The following is a 9,855-nucleotide window of genomic DNA, read 5'->3' as shown; positions in this document are numbered from 1 at the left end:
TGGAGCTCCAAGGGGCGTGGCCTGTTGTAGTTTGACATGCCGTGATACCACGTGCTATTGTTATGATACTTAGTCGACCTTCCGTAGCTTCAACCGTTCAGAAAATTCACTAAAATATTTCAAATCTCGCCATGAAAAATAACATTTAAGCAGACGTGCATTAAAAACCTCGTAGTTGACGCAGACGTTATAGAGAAATTATCAAGAGAAATTCATTTTTCAAAACCTGGTATCGTCTGATCGCCGCACAGCGCTAGGATCGATATCCGAGTAATTCCTCCGGCGGCGCGAGTGGATGATGGGAGCATGTGTTAGAAGATATTAGTGCTGACCCGCTGAGCCTTTTGATTGGACTGGGGATTCCCACGATTCAGTCCCGTTGGTCGGGAGGCGGGCGGTTCGCCATCGATGTCTGTATTACGGCATTTGATTGGCTGTTCGGGTGACATCTTCGGAGCAAAAGACTTTCCCGAGGGATATATTCTCTTCCTCTGGGACTAGAGAGTTACACCGTACACATGAATTCAACAAAACGAGTACCCGGGAGAGTTGCAAGCAGAAGCTGTCGAGAGCGCATCCAGAGTAAATGATACCGGTTATAACTTTATATTCGATCTCTGACCCGCATTCCTTCAAAACAAACAACAATTTTACACTGTGATTTTTGAAGAAAAAATATTCGAAAAAATATATATAGAAAAGAAATATATATACATACATATATATATTCTTTGTGAAGTATAATGTGGCAGAGTGTTGTGTGATTATATAGTGTGCAAGGATCACCAGTGACATGAGTTGTGGGTATTGTGTTTACTGAGGGAGATCTTACATGTTTGGGGCGCCAGAAAATAACCCACCGAGAATTCTACCGCCAACAGCATCAACACATATGAAGGAGGAACCGCTGCAGCAGTCTACAGGACAACCTGCCCCTATTAGGAACTGGATGCAGCCCACAGTTGTTGATCAGGGAGGGGGAAGGTAGATATGTATTTAATCAAACAAAAAAACAACTTGATTTGTGACATTTTTATTTCATTTTTCACAGTTTTTTTTTTCGAACCCAATTTTGGATGGCGTTCATTCAATTTTATCTCAATTTTCACACTTGTTTTAAACCGATGTCTGTCGTCTCAATCTCCGGTCAAGTTGTTTGTCTCATATGGGATTCAATTCGTCGATGTTTACTGACAAGACTAGCCGACGATCGGACGCTTATCGCTCTCGCTATCCACGACGAGATGCTATGTTTTTTGTCCCTTGATACCACCATTCTATGTATTACTGGTATGTCCGAAATTCCATCGGGTATTTTCTTTACGTTTCAGTGTTGGGTTTGGACGAGCACACTTTGAGAAACAACCCCCAAGCAATCTACGGAAAAGCAATTTCTTCCATTTTGTTTTAGCTTTATACGACAGACAGGGCCAGCCTATTGAAGTAGAAAGAACAGCTTTCATAGACTTTGTTGAAAAAGAACAAGTAAGTTTGCAGGTCAATATCATTTTCCTTTTTTTACTTATTATTATTATTAGACATACTAGATCAGAACGATTTCTGCGGTTTATATATAGTGACTCATTTCAGTATTGTACAATATGTTTTTAAATAATATATATCTGCTTTAGGTGTTACTATAGTCTGTATTTTATGACGTTTTGCTTTTTATTTACGACATATGGCATTCCCGTGTAGTCAATCTGGAATTCTCGTTAAAACGCAAAAATGGCTTGTTAGGGCGAACCCTTGGAATGAAATATTCATAAACTGTATTCTACTGAAAAACATGGGAAACTCAATGCGGAAACGTGCACAGAATGTCGTATTAAAACTGAGCGAGTATTTCCAATAATTGACCGATATAGACTGCTTCTTTTTGTGTGGGATCCGGTGTTGAATTTATTTTTCAAGGATAAAAATCGTAGTTTTTTATCAAGACTTTCTTAAGATGGGAATAAAAGAGTGTGTTTCTGAAGATATTCTGATTTCCTGTTTCAGGAACCCGAGGGACCTAAGACTAACAATGGGATACACTATCGATTACAACTATTATTTGCAAATGGTAAGTAGAAACTTAATTATTATTTCATTTTATTAATTTTGTTGTTATAAAACTCTATATAATTTATATAGATAAAACATGTTTTGATGAAGTAATGCCCAGTCTCAAAAAGTATTGGACGCTTTCTAAGATTATGAATATATGAAAACTTTATATTTTATATTTACGAATGTGGTGTTTCCAAATATTTGCCGAACAGTGTAATATATAAACAAACGGTAGTTTTATATGATATAACATTTATTAAAACTAAATACTTTTTGATACCTGAAGATCAGCGAATGCATATCACAAACAAATATTTTGTCCAGTTATAAGATATTTATTTTATGTAATATTTACCCACATAAAATGCGACCTAGAATTATACATACGGTCTGACCATACAAATGCAGAAAACAATTACAGATGTTTTTGTCTAGATAAATATAATATATGACCTTGTTGATTAATTTATTAAAGGTTTATATTAGTGAACTATGTAAATGCTACATCTATACCTGTCTGTATATTAGTGAGGATGATCCCTGTGGGGTTAATCATACCCCTGAATCCTTTGCCACCTGTAGGGGCCTCCTGGGAGTCCCAAACAAAACACAAATCATAAACAATATGGTTAGGCCGACACTTTGATAGCAATACTCAATTATTAATAAACAAACTTCGCGTTAGCTAGTCATTTCGCATTATTTAGTCATATTTTGTGCAGTTGTTTTCTGTTTTCGTCAATGTCTTGTCAAAATAGTCAACAGTTGGTTTAGGATAAAATATGGACATTTACTTATGTTAAAATGTTGGGGTTTTTTTTCAAAATGTTTTAACAAATGCTTGCATTCATATTTTGGTGAATAAATCATAAACTCGGATTTAGATAACAATACGTTGTGCCTCTTTTCTACAACGAATAAAAATATTTATTAAAACAAATAATGAACATAAATTACATCCAGAAAAGTCAACAGGATATCAACATTAATTTGTGTGCTCGTCAGTTTGTATATTTTCTTGTTTATCAATATGATTAATTACACTTAGGAAAACATCTTTATACAACTGGTATGGAGATACATAAGGGAGGTCACATCACAGACAATTTTCTCCATATATTATGACCAGTTTATGTATTTTTCTCTGAAATTTATTATATTGAGATAACAATGCAGTTGACCTGTTGAATATTACATTGTTGGATAGCGAGATCAAATATCCTGATTAAATATTGACACAACCATCATCACCCGGTACTCCAACACATTAGCAAATGATGGTATCGGAAAATTATTCTCGTTTTTTTACGAACAAAAACAATCGCCATTAACTGAAAAAAATAATCAGTCTGTTTGTCTGTGTTGGTCCAGTTAAAAAATGTCTGACTGTCCCCATGATTAGGGTTTGATGGAGAGAAGGATACAGGCCTGTTCTCTATCGCCCACCGACCGTCCGCGCCTCGATAACCCCCTCTGTCCTTTCTAATAGACCTAAAGAGTAAAACAATTAAGTAAACTATTTCCGCTTAAATGAATTTGCCAGAGTGATATTTGATTAATTTTCTGATATGACCACACATGGTAGCTAGGATAATTTAATCTAACTGCTTTGAATTTCGTCTCCAATGTGCATGTGTGGTGAATCGAGAATTATTACAGCTCTCAGTTTTACAATTCAATATGTGTTGTAAGAGAGAAAAAGTATTTCAAATACCTTACGTGTTTCGAAGTATTCTTAAAAAGAATAATTTAGATACAAAATATTTCACATAAATATTTTTGTTTGTTTTTCGTTAAAAGACGCATATCTTTTTAAAAATAATCATCAATTCATATAGAAAAACATATGTTTCCAAATTGTTATTTGAAATATTTTATGTGTCACTTATACCCAATATTATGCCAATATCATTTCTTAAAGAATGGCTAATATCCCCGACAATATGGTGGAGGTTTCTTGGAATGTTTTGTATGTAAACATAAGGGATGAGTGTTTGTGTAGATGGTATACCAGCCCCACCGACAAGGACGACTCGATACCTCACAGGTCGTCATTCGACTAACGAGATTGGTTGTTGATTGTTTTTACATAGCCCCGTTAACAGCTGTTGGTGTATACGCATTAACGATCCGGAACACCCGGTGTTGGTTTTAATGTTTATTTTCTCCTTTATTTTACAGGAGTTCGGCAAGAGCAAGACCTATATATTCGCCTCATTGACTCCGTCACAAAAGGGGTAAGCCATTTTATTAAATCCAAAATATCACATTAAAAAAAGAAAATGTAAACAAATTAAAATAAACAACATTATATGGAAATATTCAAAATAGAGTATTATAAAGTTATATATATACATTTGTGTACGAAATTGAATGAAGAAAAATATTTAACAAAATATACTTAAATACAACTAATTATGCTTCTGAAAGGAAAAGACAGTAAGCATATCTTAAACAAACGTTATGTTCCATGCGAACAACAGAAACCCATAAAACATTTCTAGGAAAATGTCAAAAGTCAGTTAACCCTAATTAACACGATGATTTATATATCATCATGTAACGGTAAACAAAGTCCGCGAGACAAAACCATTTGTTTAAATCAGCATTTGCTTTTAAATTGCTCTTAAAAAAGGCCTAGCGCGAAGACAGAGCAAAGAAAGGTGGACGCACGAGTCCTATTGTAGATTACACTCAGTCCTAACTCAAGGGGAGATGGTGCCCGCTTCCCTTATGATGTACGGTTTATTTACATTGTATCGCATCGTGCCGTGATAGTAATCCCTACTGGGAATAAACATTAGGAGAAAACATAATGTACAAAGGAAGTATTGAATTTTACAATTCAAACAAGTTGTATGTTTTCATTGTTATAATAGTGGTTCCGGATACATTTTACCCGGCCTCTGATTCCGACGTTAAAAGTTACCGACATTGATGGAATTCCTCGTTCAAAGCTATTCATTTTAGTTTAATTTGTAATCTGACTATTTCCTTAGTTGAATAGGCGTAATGTTTTTACAACACAGACTGTATCATGCAATCGTTATAACTCAATTTTTCATCAACTAAATCGATTTTCTGTGCTAATATAATTTGGCTCTATTGAAATTATGAGTTGTCGTCACCTGATTTCCGGAATAGCAGTTATTTCTCTCTCTTTCTCTCGGAAAATCACTTAATTCCTTGGATTTCCTATGTTTATATTTCTTAAGCTACACTATTAGTTATAATTAGAATTAAACTGCAGTGTAATCCGTATTCTCCGGACGCAGAATTGATCGGTATGCTTCCGAGACAGGAGTATGCATACACATAGTATAATGAATAATGGTCTGAAATCCGGATTTCTGGAATGTCGCACGCTGTCGGTTTTTGCTTTTAGTTCCCCATGCTATTTTTCCGGAACATATGGCATCAAAGCTTAAAGATTGGTTACTAATGTAAATGAAATTCTCGCGCAATTGTGTGATGCTGTCTACGGCACGTTCCGTGCGCGTGTCGCATGGAAAAATGTCTCGACGCAGAAAAGCGATATGATGCCGTCTGCCTTGAATGTTAGATCTAATTTACAGGGAAATGCTGCTAGGTAGCGCATGCGAGAGGGAGCAGTAGATCTGACCGTGTAGTAGGGGGACCGAAAACTGAATCAATTAATCCCGTCTCATTGTAGTCCTTATTACAGCTCACTTGCTCAATATTGTCCGTTATTCATTAGTCAGGCTTGTGCCGTCATTGTGAAGTATAAATATTTTATGGCTAACATATTGGGAACGCTAGGAGAGATACGATGGGGAGAAGCGCATTCAAAAGTACCCACCGAACATACGCACTATGGGGTCGCGAGCTTTAAAACCATAAACTCTATATTAGTATCAACATCATTAAAGTACTATATTGTATGTGTATTAGTGGAATCCAGATTTCTAGATAGGCTGAATTTTTGTATGGCGGATTAATACTCAAAAAAGAACAAACACCCTTTATGTATTTATCTAAAAAGTTGTCAAATAGCTCGAATAAATATGAATGGTTCTTTGAATAAACGTAGCATGTGTTACGTTTGATATTACATCAATATATGTGTTCAAAAGAATATCTTTGATTCCGTACGTACAAAACATAATGAATTAATTAGGTATAGAATTTCTACGGGTTGTATCCGGTTCAGGTTTTGAGAAAGTAAATATACTATAGTATAATCTGAATTTTGATCTGGATACGTATGCACTATGCCTGCGTCCAATAATATCATTATCATTAATATAGACAACAGCGTGATTTCGAAACACATTATTATTTTAGTGACCCATTGCATTATAACTTACACTATGACTAGTTAATCTATAAGTGACGCCCCGTATTGCCGACCCATGTGTGTTACAATTACAGGATAGAATTGAAAACAAAAGCAATAGGTATTTAGCAAGCTTTGTCAGCTTAGGATGATTAATAAAATATAATAATAAAACTTTCTATTGTCACGGGGGCGTATTAAAGATAACGGCTGAATGATGTTTTTATTATAACTTTGAATTACCATGATGTTTCATATAAATAAATATTCTTTGTTGATCGTTTTTGTTGTTTCACAAAATATACTTTTTGTGGCTTCAAAAATTATACTACCTTTATAAATCACAAAGAAGATCTTTGTAAAGTTCTGGAGATAATATTGTTTTTACTTCTTTGCGTTTTTCAAGATAAAAGATTTTTCTCTTTCTATAGATATATGCTATATCATACAATACCCACGTCTCTGAATCAAAACAGATATCGCGAAAAAGTAACCAGGTTGTATAATTACAAACTAAAGTCTAAGTAACCCTATTGTTTTGAATTAGCTCAACTGTATTAATGAAAATCTTTGATCTATTGCTCAATCGATATTTGAAATGTATACAATTGCATATAATAATATATGTATATATATTTAAGATCTGAGTGGATTTGATAAAAATCGATTTATTGATTGTTAGCCAGTTCTGCTAAAGATGTTCTAAAATCATAAACTCGTTCGTTAGGGAATTGGATTATTGGCAGAAAGCACAGTATGTTTGTAAGAAATGTTTTTCATTAACATTAACACACGTTGTTACTATTGTAAAACAATATCTATGAAATAAACATGATAATGTATGCTGATTATAGTATCTTTATTGAAGATGGTTACGATAATTTTAATTATACTACATATACCTGTCAGAACTCTAAAATGACATACCGACTTGACATGATCAGTATCTTTGCCGATCTATAATTAATTCTCCCTCGGGAACTACCTGCATATATACACAATTCTTACGCCAGCTAGGATTTGGTTTTAACTTCATTGATAGCTTGTAAAATAAGGGCATGTGTCATATTGGTGCCATTCACTACAACTATCGATATATATATAATTAATTTTTAGATCAATCCATATTGACATCAATGCTAATTTCTATCAATTTTCAAACATACCGTATGTGTTTAATTTGAAAGATTAAAGCTTAGGAAAGAGAAACCAACAAACAATTCGACAAATATGATATACTGGTCACATACATATTTTTGTCTTAAATCATTTAATGTTAAAGAATGAAGGCAAAAAGAAACAAACAGACAACGCGATAGATACAATATTACTCCGCATATAGAGACTGATGGATGATATTAAAAAAACCCGTTTGGTTAGATAAATTTCCTGAGAAACTATTACCTTATTTCTAGACTTTCTACATACCCTCTGTCCTTTTATACGGTGTTGATAATGCCGTTTTTGGATGGACCCCAATATCTCCATTGTCCTCGTAAGTGAGTTACCTCCAGTGTCAGGTGTGGATAAGGCATAATACTGCAATTAACATTATCTCTGTAACACAATTGTATATATATATATATATATATGTGTATATATATATATATATATATGTGTGTGTGTGTGTGTGTGTGTGTGTGTGTGTGTGTGTGTGTGTGTGTGTGTGTTATCACTGTAACCATTTAATTTTATTGTTTTTAAAGGTATCTTAAAAGCATGAAGGAATATGATCTAATATATAGACCTATCCTGACAATTTAATGCATTACATAGCAGTAAGATGCAATAATCATAATGTAAAAATATTGCAGGATAAAACCGAAATACATAATATTGTAAATGGTTGTAAATTGTATCATGTTTATAAATACATTGGTGACGTGAATTATGTTTACACATATCATAATGATCTAATACCAAGGTATAAGATCATTCAGCATTATATCACAATATGTTATGCACAATTCTTCTCATACCGAATTTGACGAGGCGTTTTGAATATGATGTGGTATCTCTTCTATATATGTAATAAATGTCGATTTCTTCTTTTTCATACAGGCAATCGTGTACGAAGGTCAGGATAAAAACCCAGAAATGTGCCGAGTTCTCCTTACACACGAGGTGATGTGTAGGTGAGTAGATATTGGAAAAAAGCAGTATTTATATCGGGAAATGTGTGTTAAGGTTCTAATTTTCAGCTTTGGAAATCAGTTACAAAAATAATTATAATATACAGCCGTTAATAAGCTTACAATCAGATTATGAACGAGAGGAAAGAAATCAACAATTACGTCAAAAACGATGAATGTAACCTTACAATAGAAGTTAGAAATACAGAAAAGATATCAACAGTTACATCAGGAATGCTGAATGTAATTACAGTCAAAACATAGATTTTTCAAGCATCGACTTTAATTTTTTTTATTATCACTGGAAATTAAATTTGGGCAGAAAAGTTATGCAACAGTTATTAGACGTCAATTCTGGCTTTATATTGGTTAGCATTAGTGACCGACTTTTCCAATTGGTTCAATTGCATAATGTAGGTTATCAGGAACGTTAACTCCATATTTCATTAATGTATGCATGTACCGGGAGTTATAAAATCATCTTTGATTATACAAGGATTGAAGTATCAATTGTTTAAACAACCGCGGATATTATTACCATACAAATATAATACATACACAGCTTACAAAACATATTCATCACACCGAATTTCCCCAGGGTCGTACGAAATTAATATTCTATGAGCAATATCTACCCGTGTGAAGATAAAAAATTATATCTTTTGATGTGAATACTAAAGATAAGTATCTGTGCGAATGATATGAGTACACAATATGGACGAGATAACATACAACTGGGACTCCCTAGGGATCTATTCACGGGGCCGGCTGGCGAGACTGAAAATCAGATCCGTTTGTAATAATTCATACTAAGTCAATGGGCCTATAAGCATACCGGCATTAACTAACTTTCATAATTGTGAGATGTTGATTAATTCATTAGCTTTTGTTCACTGAGGTGAATACCACCCTACTAACCATTAACGGGTGGCCAGACCCAGAGGGACTCCTTATAAAACAAAAACATGACAGCATGTTTTGTTATCCCCAATAAATTAAACAAAATATGTTGTTTCGATACTGTATCTCTTATTTTATTAGAAATCCGCTTCAATTTTCAAACAAATAAAGATACCTTCGTGTGAAATTGATTGTATCATTGCTCATTTGGGAACTATTTGGTATTGTGTTCAAACACAGTAAAGAGTTTTGCGCTCGTACTAATATTAATTATAGATGAAATAACTTAGAATGGTAAAATTGTAATTATCTGTTCCTGCTACTTTTTGTTTCATTATTTATACTAAGTTGTTTTTTTCTTTTAGTTTTAATCTGTTGTGATAGCTGATTCTAAAATAGATTTTACTTTTGCAACAGACGACTCGTTTTTCCTCTGAAATAAATTTAGACAAGAAAATATTAACACGAGTATCA

The 9,855-nt window shown here is 33.7% G+C and overlaps 1 protein-coding gene across 6 annotated transcripts in view; it reads left to right on the top strand.

The window, feature by feature from the left end:
* The first annotated feature begins 405 nt into the window (after positions 1-405).
* LOC138334873 (transcription factor COE3-like) overlaps positions 406-9,855 on the top strand; it is a 55,952-nt gene continuing 46,502 nt past the window's right edge. For 2 of the 6 annotated variants that reach the window (XM_069283687.1, XM_069283685.1), the window contains exons 1-5: positions 406-984; positions 1,332-1,497; positions 2,002-2,065; positions 4,234-4,289; positions 8,411-8,484. In XM_069283687.1, coding sequence (XP_069139788.1) covers positions 833-984; positions 1,332-1,497; positions 2,002-2,065; positions 4,234-4,289; positions 8,411-8,484 — 512 coding nt within the window. In that variant the 5' untranslated portion in view covers positions 406-832. The remainder of the gene's footprint in view (positions 985-1,331; positions 1,498-2,001; positions 2,066-4,233; positions 4,290-8,410; positions 8,485-9,855) is intronic. The other 4 variants (XM_069283688.1, XM_069283686.1, XM_069283691.1 and 1 more) reach the window with 3 other exon arrangements.

The sequence above is a fragment of the Argopecten irradians genome, chromosome 11, assembly GCF_041381155.1.
Source record: "Argopecten irradians isolate NY chromosome 11, Ai_NY, whole genome shotgun sequence".
Taxonomy (NCBI): domain Eukaryota; kingdom Metazoa; phylum Mollusca; class Bivalvia; order Pectinida; family Pectinidae; genus Argopecten; species Argopecten irradians.
The sequence above is the reverse complement of the archived record's forward strand: the minus strand, read 5'-3'. Positions and strand labels throughout refer to the sequence as shown.